Consider the following 15,805-nt stretch of genomic DNA (forward strand, 5'->3'; position numbering starts at 1 on the left):
CGTCACCGGGACTCACCCAGGTCCGGCTGTTCCTCTTCCTTCTTAGGAAGCGTCACCGCATTAGCGGTTGGTCTGCAGTCGCTCGTGACAACAGCGCGTCCTGGCGTCTTGGTTCTGGCGGCCGTAACGAAGGACCGTAATCGGGGCGGCTTAAACATCAGATTACTTTATTTTACTTTATTTATTTTATTTTTATTGTCTTTATTTCCCCCAGTTCCGGGTTCTCTTTGGGGTCACCGATGGCCCCTCCTCGCTGTGTGCTCGCAGCAGAGACGGGAGGCAGCTCTGTGACTCTTGTTAGGACCTGACCCCATCGCGGGACCTCCGCCCTCCTGACCTCGTCTGACCCCGCTGACCTCCCACAGCTCCTAAGGCCATCACGCGGGGGTCATGTGCCCTGGTCTCCTGGCCGGATGGGGGTCTCGCCCCCATTGGCCTGGCCGGGAGCGGCCGTGCTTCTGTGTGGGCTCGATAGTACCCCGTGGGGCGGCTTTTCTAGCTGAGCCCGGGGACGTTCCTGCCCTCTGAGCTGCACGGACCCAGGGGACTCGCGCGCGTGCTGTACGGGGCGGGGCGTCCTACGCAGCTGCAGGGTGTCTGCCCACGTCGGAGACAGGCGTCCCTAACCCCATGTGTGTGCGCGCAGGTTCCCACACCCTCTCTGTTCTGTGTTTGAACTGCAGACGATCCACAGACCCCCCCCCCGTGCTCCTGACCGGGGCCCGTCCTGTCATAGGGAGCCCCCTGGGTACCGGTGTGGACTCCACGTGTGTCCCTGTGTGGGGACGTTGGGACTCGTGCTGCCCAGCAGTGACTTGAGGGTGTCTCTCTCCCCGTGTCTCAGGGCGGATGTTTCCAGAAGGAGATTGTACAGAATCCTCACGGGAGACAGTTTACCCCGATACGTGGGCTCCACGGCTGTGACGTGTGGAATCCACAGCCGTGAGGCGTGGCCTGTGTTCTGCTCTGCATCTTGGTGCCGCCTTGTTCCGTCTCCCAGACCCATCTGTCTGGCTTTCATGTCACGAGGGGTCACCTAGAGGTGTCAGGAGATGCCCCTCGTGTTGAGAAAGGCGCCATGTTGACTTAGGCGCCCGAGTGGTCCCAGAACCTCATCGTCTTAGAGGAGACGCCGCCGTCCCTTCCTCACCATCCTCCTGGCTTGGTCGCCTGGCCGGGGCGCACAGTGTGTCTACGGTCTCTGGGAGCACTGAGCGTGGCGTCCCGGGTCGGCACCTCCATCCTGCAGGATCCTGTGGTGCCTACGGGGCGAGGTGACCGGGCCTTTCCCAGGACACTTGTCGGCCTCGGCCTCACAGTTCTGCGAGAACAGGCGGTTGTCCCGTCCCGTTTCCGGAGGGTCATGCAGATTCTTTTGTCTACACTGAGGTCTCCCTTTAGACTTAATTTTTTCCTGCACTTTGTTCCTCAGGGGGAAGAGCTTCTTGTTTCTCCTCGTAGACGTCGTCTGCACATAAAACGTTCAGACCAACCGAAAGTTCCCCACGTCCAGCGCTGGTGGACGCGCCAGGCTCCCTGCGGCCTGTTCCGTGCGTGCTTTCCTCGCTTGGGGAATCGTGAGCATCTTCCCTCGTCGGCAGCGTGCGGTTGGGTTCGTCGTCTCGGAGGCCGTCGGAGCTCTTGCTGAGCAGATGGAACACGGGTGGTGTCGGTGTCCCCCCGCAGGGGCCGTGGGGCAGCGTGCGGGTCCCCACATCTCCACCGTCTGTTATCTGCGTCCTGCGGGTCAGCGGTCTGTGCCCCCGTGAGAATCGCCTCGGCCTCAGGTCGGCTGTCCGGAGGAGCCTGGCACCTCTGCTTCTGCCTGGGCTGGCGTGTGGCCTTCTCCTTGAGCAGAAGACTGACTGGTTTCTGGGATCCCGTCATTTATTTCTGCTTTTCATCTTTGCGGAGGGCCAGGGGGCAGTTTTGGAGGCAGGCCGAGATTCTTCTGGGTTCTTTTCTGGATTCTCTTGAACCTGGGTCGCCTGCGGAGGGGATGGGGAGGCTGCCCACGCGTCCTGGGTTGACAGCCTGATCCAGAGGCCCCGGGGCTTCCCTGAAGTAGTCGGGGGTGTGGGCAAGGTCCCGGCCCTCCGCAGGTGCGGCCCACCCTGGGCAGAGACGCGCGGTGTACACGCCTGTGGTGGGGGGGCTGCTGCAGCACTGGTTTTCAGCCTCTGTGGGGTCCGTTGGGGGAGCAGCCCTCGCCCCCGCCCCCGCCCCCTTCACCTTCCCTGGAAGGGGCGTCAACGCGCAGACACGGATGCCCAGACTCCGGGACACGGGGCGCCACCCCCTGCTCACTCCGGAACGCGGAGCACCGGCCACCCCCAGACCCGAGGCCCAGGGTGCCCCCCAGCGAGGTCGCCCCGACCCTGGACCCCCAGGCTCTGACGGCCCCCTCCTCCTCCGCTGTTGCAGAAGCACGTGGACACGCACGGCCTGGGCCGCGACCCCGCCCGGGTCATCTGCGGCCCCACCTCGCCCACCCCCCCCTTCCCGCTCGAGCTCGGCTTCCAAGGTGCCCGAGACGCCGGGCCCCGGATCACAGGTGGCGCTGGGGGCGGAGGGGTCCTGGTCCGTCCTCCCGCCCTCCGAGCCGCCCCTCCCACGCCCCATCCCTCATTCAGGCCCCGCCCCTTGCCGGGGCCCCCACCACCCTTTCACCTGGGCCCCGCCCCTGTCCTACGGCCCACCCCTCCCATGCCACGCCCCTCCCCTCATCCAGGCCCCGCCCCTCGTCTAGGCCTCTCCCACACCCTTCACCTGGGCCCCGCCCCTGCCCTATGTGCTCCCCCCACGCCCCACCCCTCATTCCGGGCTCTCCCCTCGCCTAGGCCCCTCCCATACCCCCACCTATCATGTCGGCTCCGTGCCTCCCACACCCTGCCCTGCACCTAGGCCCCTCCCACACCCCTTTGACCCGGGCCCCTGCTCACTGTCCTACGCCCCGCCCCTCACCGTGGCCCCGCCCCGCCCCTCACCGTGGCCCCGCCCCGGCACACGCCCCGCCCCTCGCCGTGGCCCCGCCCCTGCCGTACGCCCCGCCCCAGGCACGGGCTGGCCTCCGCCCTCTCCGAGGCTTCCCTGGAGGAGCTGGAGCTGCCGGGCCACCAGCGCCTCCGCAACCCCGGCTCCCTGCTCGTGCTCGCCAAGTTCCGCAGGATCCTGCCGGCTGAGCGTGGGGCTGCGTGAACCTACACCGGCCCAGGGTCCCGGAGGTGGGAGCTCCCGGGAGGAGGGGGCTGGGGGAGGATGGGGGACACAGGTTTCGGGGAGAGGCTCCACGTCCCTGAGCAGTCACTGTGGGGGGGCGTCCAGGCTGAGGGACACGTCCTGGTGTGTATGCCGTCCCCGTGCTCGGCCTTCCTCGTACCCCCCAAGGCCTGGTGGGCTGGATGCACCTGGACGCGCAGCCCTGGCAGAGGGGTCAGGTGGGGTCGGAGGGCCATGTTGCACACGGGCCTCGTCCTGGAGGGGATGCACGTCCAGCCTGTTGCTTGGGGCTGAGGGTATGTGGGGGTGGTCTCTGGGCTGTAGAACCGGCCTGTAGGGCCCTGCATTCCTCACCCAAGATGGCTCCCTCTTCTCTCTCTCAGCCCAATCTGACCCCGCCGGTGACCTCTCTGCCCGGTCCTCCCTGGGCTGCCACCGCCCCTACTTCCTGTCACTTTCTCGTACGTGCATGTTCTCGCTGCCCATGTCTCTGTCGCTCATGTCTGACCAGGGGACGGATGGGGGGACCCTGGGTGGGCTCCTGGGGGTCTCTGGTTCCTGCCTGGGTCTCAGGTCTGTCCCCTCCTTGCACACGTCCCTAGTCTGTCCCCTCCCCACCCGTGTCCCCAGGTCCATCCCCTCCCCACCCGTATCCCCAGGTCCACCCCCTCCTTCTTACGTCTGGTATCCCCTCTCACCCACAGACTCGCCCACTTCCAGGACTCCATCTCCGAGGACATGCCAGCCTTCTGGGAAGGGAACGTGAACCCCTGCTCATCTACCTCAGGGCCCTCATGAGGACGAACGACGTGGCCCTGGGGGAGGAGGAACCCGCTGCCAATCCGTTTGACGCCAGATGCAAAGACAGCAAGCATCCTCGAGGTGGGGGGTGTCCCCAGGGTGGGAAGTGTCCTGGGATCAAGGGGGAGGTTCATCCTCAAGGTCGGGGAGGGGCCCCAGTGTGGCCTCACGGCTGACTGCTCCTGGCTCTGCAGAGCTGCCTGTGGGAAGGTGCTCCCCCTGGACACCAGACACCCTGGCCAGCTCCACTGCAGCCGACAGAGACCCAAGGAACCCGTCCAGGGGCTGCAAGGCCAAGAGGTGCGGCCATCTCCTGTGTGTCGGGTGCAGGGTCTGTGCTTGGGGACAGCTTGTCCAGAACCTGCCGGCCTGTCTCTGCATCATCAGCCTCGAGGGTTTTTCCAAGCATTTCTCAAGGAGTGGAGCTTTGGGGTGGCCGCAGTCCCAAAGTCGGGCTAGCTGTTCGGGGACGCTGGTCAGACCGGGTCCTGCCTGGGTCTGGGACAGGGGAGGACGTGCAGGGACAGTGCTGTCCTGGCGGAATGTGCTCGAGGGGGCAGCAAGGGGCACTTCCCACCTCCCCTGACTGCCTGAGGCTCAACAGAGGGGACAGGGCGGAGTGTCAGATGCCACTGGGTGTCCACACCCTGGGGGCTCTGCCTCCTTTGTCTCTTTCTCTGTCCCTCTCTGTGTCCTCCTCTATCAGACTCCATCTTTTCTTTTGTTTTTCCACGACTGTCCAGGCTTGTCGCCTCCAGGGCTCCTGCTCCCACCTGGTCTCCTGCCTCAGTCTCTCAACAGGGATCGAGGTTTGAGAGGAGGCTGCTGGGGGCGTGTCCTGCCGCTGGGTTGCTGGCAGCCGAGAGTGGAGGACTGACCCGCCACCCTCTGTCACCTGCAGGGACACCTCTGATGTCAACGTCCTGTCCTTCGAGGACTCCGAGAACTCTTCTAATGAAGACATTGATGTGCGTGTCTCTACCCAGGGGGTACGTCCCGGGCGGGGCCTCTGGGTGGTGGCCACATGGGGCATTGACGGGGCTGGAGAGGATGCTGACTGGGCGCAGACCGGGCGCCACATGGGGGCTGCCTTCTCCTGCCCCTGCCCCCAGGCCGCAGGTCAGGGAGAAGCGGGAGACCTCATCTGAGGGGGCCTCCCAGTGACATGGCGGCCTCTGTGCCCAGGGTGGGGGGCGGGAGCAGAGTCCTTTGCACATTCAGTCAAACGGATTCGGGTCCTGGTGGGAGTGACCCGGGGCTCCCTCTGTGGGCAGAACACCCAGGTGCCTGCCATGTGACGATCACCTGGGGACTGGCCTGACTGTCTGGGGGCCCAGGCTCGTGCGGGGTCCTCAGCTGCCCAAGGCTGGTGGGGTGTGGTTCCCGTGCCGCGCCTCTGTGGCTCAGGACACTGGTTTTCGGGGGGCCCTGGGGTCCTCGCTGGCTCTCCTGGCTCTGCCTGGCTGACCCCGTCCCCCGCCATGCCTGGGCTGGGCTGGGGCTGCCGGCTGGGCCTGGGTGAGAGCTGTGGGTCTGGGGTGGCCCTTGGGGAGGTGCAGACACTCCTGGAAGGACACCCCCGTGCGGACACCTGGGTGGTCAGCACACCGACCCAGGGACTTGGGGTCAGGCGTGTGGAAGGTCCCGCGGGGTCAGTGTTGCCCCCGGCCCTTCGCACCTGTGTCCTCAAGCCCCCAGAGGCCGTGGCAGGTGTGGGCCCCCGTCTGGCTCCTCGACATTTGCTGCTCCCCGAGAATTCCCAGGTCCCTCCTGAATTGACTGGGAAGCGCCCTGGAGGGTGCCAGGCCGTCCCGTGTGTCCGTCTGTCCCTGCGCCCATCCACTGGGTCCTGAGCGCTGTCCCTTCTGTCCCCAGGGGGTGTCTGACTGCAGACGACTCACGCCCCGGGTGGGACTCAAGTTGAGTTCCTCCTTCGTGGCCACGTTCTGTGTCCACGGCTGGTGGTCCTGGGCCGCGGCCTCTGAGTGCGGGTGACCTGGGTCCTCGGGGCCTCCGGGCTGTGAGGTGCATGACGGTGACCCTGCCGTCTGCTCCTGTGGAGCCAGCACCCCGTGCACAGGGCAGGGCCACAGGACCGTCGACCCTCGGGGTGCCCACCTGCCCAGATGCCTGCCTGCCCACGGCTTCCTCGCGGGGCTCCGGCTGCCCGCTGCCCTCGGCTCAGCTGGGAGGAAGGTTCCGGAACCACTCTGCTCCTCTCTGCAGAGTGTGGTGCCACCTCCCTCACCCCGCATGGTCCTGCTCCGTGTGGGCCACCGGCTCCTCCTCTCACGGCCCAGGGCCCTGTTGCCGAGCGTTGTGTCGTGTCCAGCGCCGTGGGCCCAGCTGGGGGGGCAGGAGGGACTCGCCCGCGGCCTGGTCAGCGCCTGGACGCTTTAGACGGGCTGCGCCTGACTGGGGTGGTGGTGGGAGGGGCCGAGGCTGCAGCCCAGGGGAGGAGGCCCGTGGGGTTGTCCCTGGAGGCCCACTCGTTGGCAGCCCTGCCCACGGACACCTGGGGTGGGGCCGCTCGCGCCCTCTGGATCTCATGTTGGTGCCAAACCACGGCCAGCGCCCACCCGAACGCCAGAGGGGACAACCCCTTGAGGCCAACCTGAGAGCAGATGGGGAGACCGGACGTCGGGGTGGCGGGGGTGTGTGGGGGGGGTGTCTCTTTTTCTGTCTGCAGGGGCGGATTCCCCTCTCTGTTGTGTGCAGACGAGCACGGACCCATGAGAACCGGTCTGCACGTCCCTGCGTGGCCGTGGCTGGGGGCTCAAGGTCGCGGCCCCGGAACAGCCCTGCCCCCCACACGAGGCTGAGTTCCACGGGGTCTCTCTGCACACGGTGGGCCGGGTTGCGGCCTCGGGCGGAGTGTCTATGCTGTGGGGTCGTGTCCTTTCCCAGGACTCTGGGGGCCGACTAGGGAGGAACCACCCCTGGGGTGGGGTCGGGGTCACCAGGAGGTCAGAGGAGGGTCAGGCTGCTGGGAGTTCTCAGGCCCCTGACCCACACCTGAGCCCGCGGGTTGTCCCTACCTGGTAGTGTAGCCGTGTCTCCCTTGGTGGTGCTGCCGTCTGTCCCCAGTGGCGTCACCGTGCCCTGTGAACGTGGTGTCGCGGGCTGGGCGAGCTGAGGCTGTGGCTGAAAATCTTTAAATTCTTTATTTCAAAATACAAACGTGACCTCATAAAACATTTTTAAACCGCTCTGCACTGCAAATAAGAGTTAACTTTACACATTTTGTACATTTACAACAGGAAAACGATCAACAAACCCGAGTGGGCGCTCCCTCCCGCACCCCGCGGGGAGGGCTGTGCTGGGCCGCTCGTGTGGATGGAAGGTTCCGGGGCTGCCGCGGCGCCGGGCTCCTGGAACGCGCTGGCTCCTGGAGAAGAACCGCGCACGGCCGCCCGGCGCCCGGAAGTCCACGCGGGCCACGCGGCCCTGAGGCAGGTCCTTTGGGAGCGGAAACGGGTTCCCCTGCGGGATGCACCACTGGCCAGGCCCGCGGTACGTGTCAAATGCTGGGTCTCTGGAGCTGGAGAGGGGCCGTCCGATTCCCACGGAGGCCCGAGAGCGCTTGTCCCCGCCGGGCCCGGCCAGGGGGTCCTGGGCGGTGCGTCCTCCTGGACGGGTGGGGCCACGCGCTCCAGGGTCCGTGTCTGAGCAGCTTCCGTGTCGAATAAATAAGGATTCGCCGTTCCGTACAAACGCACTTCACCTGTGGAAGACGGCTCAGCAGCCAAACGGCCCTGTTGTCTCTCCACACGAAAGCCGCTGCGTGCAGCAGGCCGCCACGGACGGTGCCCGGGGGGCGCGGGTCACGAGGGCTGCAGGTGGGCGTCCCCACACTCGTACTCGTACAGCTCGACGGCGCCCAGCGCGGACGGCGCCTCGAAGAAGGGCCTCTGGGCCAGTGGAGACCGCAGGGCGCACAGCTTCTGGTCCACGGGGCTGAGCTCGGCTTCGTACCTGCAAGGAGGGCTCCGTGAGGACACGCGAGGGGCCGGGCGCGGCGGCCCAGGGCCCACCGTTCTCCGAGGCCGGCGTCACCTCAAACCCAAAACAAGACTCGTGTCACCAGACACCACAAGTAGCCTTTGCAGACGGAGGCCAGGAACATACGGGCGGGGAGCGTATCGGGACCACGCGGGTTTGTCTCGGGAAGGCCAGGCTGGCTCGACCACCGAGGGTGTCTCACGGCGCCCGATCCCCAGGCCACGGCAGAGACGGCCTTGGAGCGGCAGCGTCTGACGCAACGCGGAGCCTCAGCAACCTGAGGGGACGGGAGCTTCCTCCCGCTGACCAGGGACGCGCTCCCCACACCCCACAGCCCACGTCACGCTTCCTGGGGAAGGAGGACCTCGCCCCGGGGACGAGGCGAGGACGCTGCCCTCACGTCCGTCCAGCATCGTCCTGACGTTGCAGGAAGAGCGACAAGCAACACAGACCAGGGGACAGACGGACGGGGGTCACGGTGTCGACTGTCACCGTCCAGAGACCCAGCGCCGTCCATCAACGTCCCCGCGGGACCGTCCGTGCGACGCCACAGGCTGACCCGACAGCGCACAGGAAGGCGGGCAGACTCGAGTGACCGGAAACCCTGCACCAGACGAAGCTGGAGCTGGAGGCCTCGCGCTCCGGGACTCGACCCCCCTGAGGCTGCAGCGCACAGACGTCTCCTGAGACACCAGGTCCGCAGAATGAGCAGACGCCAAGAACTGGGACAAACCACGTACCTGAGAAAGGAGCTGTATCCAGAAGCCGTAAAGAACCCTGAAGACTCGATAATGAGACAATAATCCCAAACGGAGGAGCAAGGCATACAGGACTTCATCAACAAAGGCGTGGAGGGAGGGCCCACGAGGACGTGAACAATTCAAACCATGTTGCGACACCAACAAGACGCGCCAACCGCCCCGGCCTGGGCGAGGACGTGGGACGGGGGACCCTGCCCATCGCGGGTGTGGACGCAGCGGGACGGCTTCCCGTCCAGGTCAACGTGCATCCGCCCCGCGACCCGGAACCTCCCACGACCACGTATCGAGCCAAGAGAATGAAAACTGACACACACACGGGGAGGCCCGCGGGAGAGCGTTGTACGGTGGCTTTGCGCTCATTTTCCTAGAACTGGACGCGATGGGAACCACCCAGACGGCCATCGCCCGGTGGCTCAGGACAGCGCGGTCACCTGAACCGTGAACAGCGCTCAGCACTCGTGAAACAGACTGCTGACGGCCCAGCGACACGCGTGGGTCTGAAATGCCGGGTGAAGGCCAGGCCGAGAGGAGGCGGCCTCCCGGGTCTGGAAAAGGGGAAACTGGACCAGCACGGGGGCCACGGGCCGGGGGTCACTCAGCGTGAAGGACGTGCTCACCCTCCTGCCCGTGTTGAAACCCCCTGGGCGGGGCGTGGGGTCTGAGGACCCCCGAGCCAGCAGCGCGGCTGTCACCCCTGGGACGCCGCCCCCTGAGGCGGGTGGTGGCTCCAAGCACACGTGGGAACACGCCTGACCCTGGCACCCAGCAGGCCTGAGGGGGCGTGGGCGATGGGAACACGCGTGTGCGTCTGGTTGAGCCCCTCAGGGCAGAGCCTGACCCTGCCCGCCTGTCGGGCCCACGCCAGCCGCGGGGGGAGACGGAAATGCGCCAGATGCCGGTCTGCCCCGTCGTCGGCCTGACACGCGGAAACCAGTCCACAACCACGTCCCCAGGGGGAGTGACTCCATGAGGGCCCTCGGGCCCCGTTCCCAACGTCCAGGATCCTGGCCCTCTGGTGTCTGTGGCCCCCCGAGCCCCTTGCTGGGTCCCCGCCCCGCCGTCCGGGACACCGCCAGGCCCTCCGCGGTGCTGGGGACAGGGAGCGACTCAGGAGGAAAACTGCCCGGGCTCCCGGTGGAGACCGAGGGTCGGGCCAGAGTGCGTGGGAGCAGAGGGGCCTGGGCCCGTGGGGGTGCAGGGTCTGCACAGGGGGTCGAGGAGACGGCCGGCTCTGGGCCGCCAGCCCTGGGGACCCCCGCACCCCGTCCTGGCACCACCTGCTCGGGCCCTGCAGGCCGGCGCTCGGGGAAGGTGCAGACGCAGCAGCAGCAGAACACAAACCAGGCCCGGCTGCGCTGCCGCCCCGGGGCCTGGACTCAGGACTGAGGCCCTGCACGCTGCGCTCCATGGCCCACGACCCCGAGGGAAGCCCGGTGGGCCTCCAGGCCTCCTGTGGGGCCGCGTGTGCGGGTAACAGGCCACGGGCCGCCGCGTGTCCACCCGGCGCAGATGCGAAGGCTCGGGCTGCGGCTTCGGGCGGACGTGAGGTTCCTCTAAGAGCCTGAGAGTCGCCTCGTGCGCTCAGGACGCCCAGCACCGTCTTCGCGGCCCTTTCTCGCATCCCACACACTCGTCACCCGAGTGTCACAGGCGCCCCCGGGAAGCGGGCCAGCTGTCTGTGGCCTGGGCCCTTTCCGAGGGGCTTTGAGTCCACTGGACACAGGAAGGAGGCGCCCGCTGCCCACCGGCCATCCCTGGGCCCCGCGTCCCCACACTCACCCGTCCTCCCACGGCTCCCCCGCGGCCTCCTCGGCCACCAGGATGTCGTACTCCTCGGCAGCGTACTTCTCCCAGTCTGAGAGCTCGGGGCCTTCGCTCTCGCTCTCCTGGAGGACACGCGCGTGTCACTCGGCGAGGACGCGGCTGGAGGCCGGCCCTCCCGCCCCCGTGCTGCCCGCCCCGCTCACCCGGAGCAGGGAGACCTGCTCTTTCTGCTCGTGGTCGAGGTACTTCTCGATGTTGAAGAACGTGTCGAAGAAGACGTTGGCGAGCTTGCACTTCTTGAGGTCGTGGAGGGTGATTTTCCCTGCGGGGAGACGAAGCGTTTGAACAGGGAATCACTCCTGGGCGTGCCGTCGCAGGCCTGTGTGTGTGCGCGTGAAAACACCTTGAAACACAGCGCGACACCACGTTTCCTGACACAGCTTGACGCCTGTGAGCAGCGGACAGAGGAGGGGGGGGCCGGGCGTGGGTGGAGGCCTGGACGGGATTGGGGGGCGCGGTGGCTGCAGAGCACAAGCAAGGCTGGAAACTCTGGCCGCCAGGGGGCGCCGCGCACCCGTCACTGAGCCGCCGCGGCCCCAGGACGATTCTCAGTCACAATCCCTGAGCCAGGACCCCAAGCCCTGGAAACACAGCCGTAGGTGAGGCGTCCCTGTGACCTCGGAAGCTGTCCTGGGTCCCACTGTGGGCCTCCCCTTAGACGCAGCCTTCTCAGGTGAGGAGGGTTGGGGGGCTCTGCTGGGTCCCCTGGCTCCCCGGTGGACCACACACGCCCCCAGGGGTCCCGGCCCCGGGAGCAGGGAGGGCACAGGCCCGGGGCTCGAGCTGGCTGGGGACCAGGGGACAGAAGGGGCAGGTGACCCTCGGCACCGCCCCACAGCACGGGTGCTGGGCTAGGTCTCCCCAAAGTGACAAGTCACAGAGCACGGGCAGAGGGACGTGGGCGTGGGGACACTCACCTTCCTGACCCTGGGGGATACGGACGCTCACCCCACAGAACAGGGCCCCTCTCACAGGTGAGGGCTGAGGGGGTCCTCAAAAACTGAGGGGGATGAGGGGAGAGGCCAGACACGCCCGGCATTCTGTCCACACTTAGCGACCGGCGACTGGACGAGGGTGCTGATGTCACACAGGAGGACACACCCGCCCTGCCCTGGACACTGTCTCCAGTGGCACGTGGTCGGTACCGGCTGTCCCCAAGGCCCTGCTCACCCTTGTCCCCAACTCACCGTGGGGATGGCCATTCCAAGTGAGCGGCACCTCACGCAGAGACATCGCGTCCCATAAGGGCTGTCACATCTCACACTGGGGCAGCCTCTCACACGGGGACGTCATGTCTGTCAGTTGTCTCATCTCACACGGGGACGTCACTTCTCACAGTTGTTTCATTTCACACGGGGCGTCCCCTCACACTGGGATGCCACCTCACACAGGATGCCACTTCTCACAGGAGTCGTCTCATCTCACACGGGGCGTCCCCCTCACACAGGGACGTCACATCTCACAGTTGTCCCATTTCACACTGGGGCGCCCCCTCTCACGGGGGACATCCCCCTCACACTGGGCTGTCCATCCCTCGCAGCGGGCGTCCCCCCCTCACGGGCTTTACCTTCGCTCTGGGGCTTCACCAGGTCCAGCATCTGGCAGAGGCAGTCCTCGAAGGGCAGGGCCTCGATGGCCATGCTGTCCAGCCTGCGGCACTGCTCCTCGTAGAAGTACTCCAGCTCGAACATGGACAGCGCCCCGTCCCCATCCAGGTCCATGCAGCGGAACCAGTACTCGATGCTGCGGTCGCCGTGGGGCAGGGGGGCCTCGGTCAGCCTGGCCGCCTGGGACAGACCCCAGCGGGACGACCTTGCCCGGCGCGGACCCTGCCCGGGACTGAGCTCGCCCACATGGACCGTAGGAGGTGCCCTCGCTCAGGGAGGACGAGTGGCTGCCGAGCGCTCCCCGAGGCGGAGCACAGCACCGCTGCCCAGCACCCACCTGGTCGGGGTTTTCTTGTCTTCCTCAGAGATCAGAAACCAGACAAAGTCGGCGTAGCTGAGCTTCCCCTCCTTCTGTACCTTTCTGCCCCTGGGTCCGGGCCGATTGAGAGACAAAGGCTGTGTCAGGGGGCAGCAGCAGGAGCGGGATGTCCCTGTCCACCCCCCACTGGTGAGCCGAGCCCTGCGCTTGGCCCAGCCCTAGCCTCAGTTCCTCGCCGGGAGGGGCCTCCGTGATCACGTGACGGCCGAGGACGCCCCCTGGGACCCAGGAGGGGCCGGGGCGGCTGCTACGTCCTTGGTCACTGCCTCACGGCCTCAGACGCCCCGACTCCAGGACCCGACACGGACCACTGACAGGCCTGTGCCCCCTTACGTGTGCCCTCAGGTGACAATGGCATTTTTCAGGACAGGACGAGCTCGGATGAGAGCGAATGAGGGAGAACCGGACTCGCACTCGGAAAAGTGGCCCAAGTCAGCAGAAGACAAACCGAGCAGGGACGGACGTGACGTACCTCGTCACGGCTCCTGAGAAGATCCTCTCGATCATCTTGGTGGATATGGCTGCAAAGGGAGAGCCGGGCGTCAGCCACCCCACAGCGGGCGCCACCCTCCTCGAGCCGGGCAGGCACGGGAGCCTCGGGGCCGATCTCCCGCACGGGCCCCGCCCCGGGCACAGGGTAGTGCGTTCCAGTCTTGGTGGCCTGAGCCCAAGTCAAGGCCACAGGAGGGAAAAGCTACCCAGGGCTCCAGGACGGGGGGACGGGAAAGAGCAGAACACGTCTATTCCCTCTCCCCTGATCGTGATGAAAGACAAGTGCTTTTCAACTAAAACTTGACTAAGAAGTGAAAGTGAAAAGCACGGTATGACTTTGCTCGAGCGGCCGTAACAAAGGACCCCAGAGGGGTCAAACTGTTCTGGAGGCGGGACGTCCAAAATCCAGGTGTGGGCAGGGCTGGTCCCTCCTGAGGCCTCCCTCCTTGGCGTGTGGAAGCGTCTTCTCCCGTGTCCTCACGGGGTCGTCCCTCTGTGCGTGTCTCATCTCTTCTCATCAGGATCCCAGTGCTGTTGCCTCAGGACCCGCCCTCATGACCTCATTTCACCTCCATCCCCTCCTTAAAGACCCGTCTCCACACACAGCCCCATCCTGAGGTCCTGGGGTCAGGACCCCAACATGTGAGTTTGGAGGACACAGTTCACTTTGTACCAAACAAGCACTAATGCCCCCAAGACGGGGAAATGGAGACGAAGTCTGCCCCATCCCCCAATTCTTTCTGCCTCAATGGACGTCACCCCTGATGGGAAATGACCACATGGGTTATAGGATGAATTGTGTCTCCCAAAAACATATGTCCACATCCTGACCCCGGGAACCTGCGAATGGGGCCTTATTTGGAAGCAGGGTCTTTGCAGCTGTGATGAAGGGAAGGATGGAGAGCAGGGCTTCCTGGAGGAGGCGGCCCTGAATCCAGGATGGAGAGGAGGGCTTCCTGGAGGAGGCGGCCCTGAATCCAGGATGGAGAGGAGGGCTTCCTGGAGGAGGCAGCCCTGAATCCAAGGATGGAGAGGAGGGCTTCCTGGAGGAGGCGGCCCTGAATCCAAGGACAGCGTCCTCATCAGAGACAGAAGAGGAGACGCAGACGCAGAGGAGCAGCCCCGTGAGGACGGAGGCAGAGACGGGAGGGAGGCGGCCACCAGCCCAGGGACCCTGGAGCCCCAGACGCCGGAAGAGGCAGGAGGGACCCTCCCCTGGAGCCTCCGGAGTGAGCGCGGCCCTGCGACCCTTGACCTCAGACTCTGGGCTCCAGGATGAGGAAGAGCGAATGTCTGGGGTTTGAGGCCCCCAGTCACGTCCACACCAAAGAACACTCAGACCCTCAAACCCAGTGATGGGAAGACATGAGACATCAGTGGAACCCGTTTCCGCGGGCTCCATGGCGCAGGGTCAGCTCCGACCTCCTCTGCCTGTTCCTTTCCACGACATAAGGACGCTGCCTGCTGCTGCTCATGCAGGAACCCCTTTTAGGTTTTGAACGTGGCACATGAAAGGGAAGGACTCGATGGACCAACAGGAGGCCACTGCCAACCTGGAAAGTGCTCGGTCACCACGAGCCCACCCTGGACCCCACTCCTGCCGAATTTACAGCACGGAGGTCAAGTTAGGACTGGAACTGAGAGGGACCCGATGCCCACTCAGATGCCCACGGACGAGTGTTGGCAGGATGGAGGCCGTCCCAAAGCCAGCCCCAGAGACACCAGTGAGCAGGGCGGATGGCATCCAGGGGACCCTCCTGCCTCCTTCGACCACAGACAAAACAGATGCCGGAGAATTCAGACACTGGGCTCCCAGACCCTGCGCAGCTGCAGGACCCAGGAGTCCCGCGTGTCCCTATTTCCCAGTGTCCCACGTGTGTCACGCTGCAGGGAGCTGTGTGTCCCATAGACCGTGTGTGTCGTTGTGCAGTGAAAGGCCGCTCTTGCTGGGAGCAGGTGAGGGGGGAGACGGATCAGGCCACGAGGCCCAGGGCGGCGGCCGTGGCCGATGACACCGGGGACGGCAGGGTGCCAGCACGTGGGCCCCCACAGGCCGCGTCCTCACCGTGGTCGTTGTGCCGGGCCAGGTCCTGCGAGTCGATGAGAAGGTCGTGGTCCGTGTCCAGCTCCCAGAACTTGCAGTAAATGACGTAGAAGTGTTCGTAGGAGAAATACTCCGTCAGCTGGTTGATGTCGGCTTCCTCTTCCAGGAGTGCCACGTTCTGCCAGAACAAAGCGGAAAAGACCCTGCAAGACGCTGAGGGCAGTGTCCACAGGAGATGGGCCTCCTACAGGGGGTGGGGACACCCTACAGGAGCCTCCCATTGCGAGGGGGGCTGAGGCTGGCTCGAGGGCTGGAAGCATGGCACCCACGTCAGGGCTTTGCCTGAAACTCAGCCTGACTGCCCGCAGCAACGCAGAGCAGCCGGTGAGCACAAACGCCCTCACAGCCAGGGCCTCTGGACGTGGGCAGGTCAGCGTCCCCCCGATGCCTAGATGGATGGATGGGTGGGTGGGTGGGTGGCTGGATGGATATTGGATGGATGGATAGATGGTTGATGTGTGGATGGGTGAGTGGATGGTAAATGGATGGGTGGTGGATGGCTGGATGGCGGAGAGTAAATGAGTAGATGGGTGAGTAGGTGGTAAATGGGTAGATGGATGGATGGTGATGGGTGGGTGGGTGGGTGGTAACTGGATGGGTGGGTGAAAGTGAAGAG

General features: G+C 65.5%; 2 protein-coding genes across 52 annotated transcripts in view; one reads left to right on the forward strand and one right to left on the reverse strand.

Annotated features, from left to right (window-relative positions):
* Positions 1 to 15,805, forward strand: part of LOC103543810 (uncharacterized) — a 56,954-nt gene that overhangs the window by 13,455 nt on the left and 27,694 nt on the right. For 33 of the 50 annotated variants that reach the window (XR_011535750.1, XR_011535748.1, XR_011535747.1 and 30 more), the window contains 7 exons: positions 47 to 3,224; positions 3,603 to 3,680; positions 3,924 to 4,101; positions 4,215 to 4,320; positions 4,922 to 5,009; positions 5,896 to 6,867; positions 7,281 to 10,824. Coding sequence is in view for 10 of the 50 variants with exons in the window: in XM_070603568.1 (XP_070459669.1) it covers positions 47 to 64 (18 nt within the window). In the remaining 40 variants the exon portion in view is untranslated. Of the gene's footprint in view, positions 1 to 46; positions 3,225 to 3,269; positions 3,516 to 3,602; positions 3,681 to 3,923; positions 4,102 to 4,214; positions 4,321 to 4,763; positions 4,830 to 4,921; positions 5,010 to 5,895; positions 6,868 to 7,280; positions 15,587 to 15,805 lie in introns of those variants that run through there. The other 17 variants (XM_070603560.1, XM_070603563.1, XM_070603567.1 and 14 more) reach the window with 13 other exon arrangements.
* The window catches only part of PPP2R3B (protein phosphatase 2 regulatory subunit B''beta), a 52,862-nt gene continuing 44,222 nt past the window's right edge, over positions 7,166 to 15,805 (reverse strand). For both annotated transcript variants that reach the window (XM_070603543.1, XM_070603544.1), the window contains exons 7-13: positions 15,151 to 15,307; positions 13,066 to 13,114; positions 12,552 to 12,641; positions 12,175 to 12,350; positions 10,751 to 10,869; positions 10,563 to 10,669; positions 7,166 to 7,995 (exon numbers count right to left, since the gene is read on the reverse strand). In XM_070603543.1, the coding sequence (XP_070459644.1) occupies positions 7,845 to 7,995; positions 10,563 to 10,669; positions 10,751 to 10,869; positions 12,175 to 12,350; positions 12,552 to 12,641; positions 13,066 to 13,114; positions 15,151 to 15,307 (849 nt within the window). In that variant the 3' untranslated portion in view covers positions 7,166 to 7,844. The remainder of the gene's footprint in view (positions 7,996 to 10,562; positions 10,670 to 10,750; positions 10,870 to 12,174; positions 12,351 to 12,551; positions 12,642 to 13,065; positions 13,115 to 15,150; positions 15,308 to 15,805) is intronic.

This window comes from Equus przewalskii, chromosome X (genome assembly GCF_037783145.1).
Source record: "Equus przewalskii isolate Varuska chromosome X, EquPr2, whole genome shotgun sequence".
In the NCBI taxonomy this organism is placed as follows: domain Eukaryota; kingdom Metazoa; phylum Chordata; class Mammalia; order Perissodactyla; family Equidae; genus Equus; species Equus przewalskii.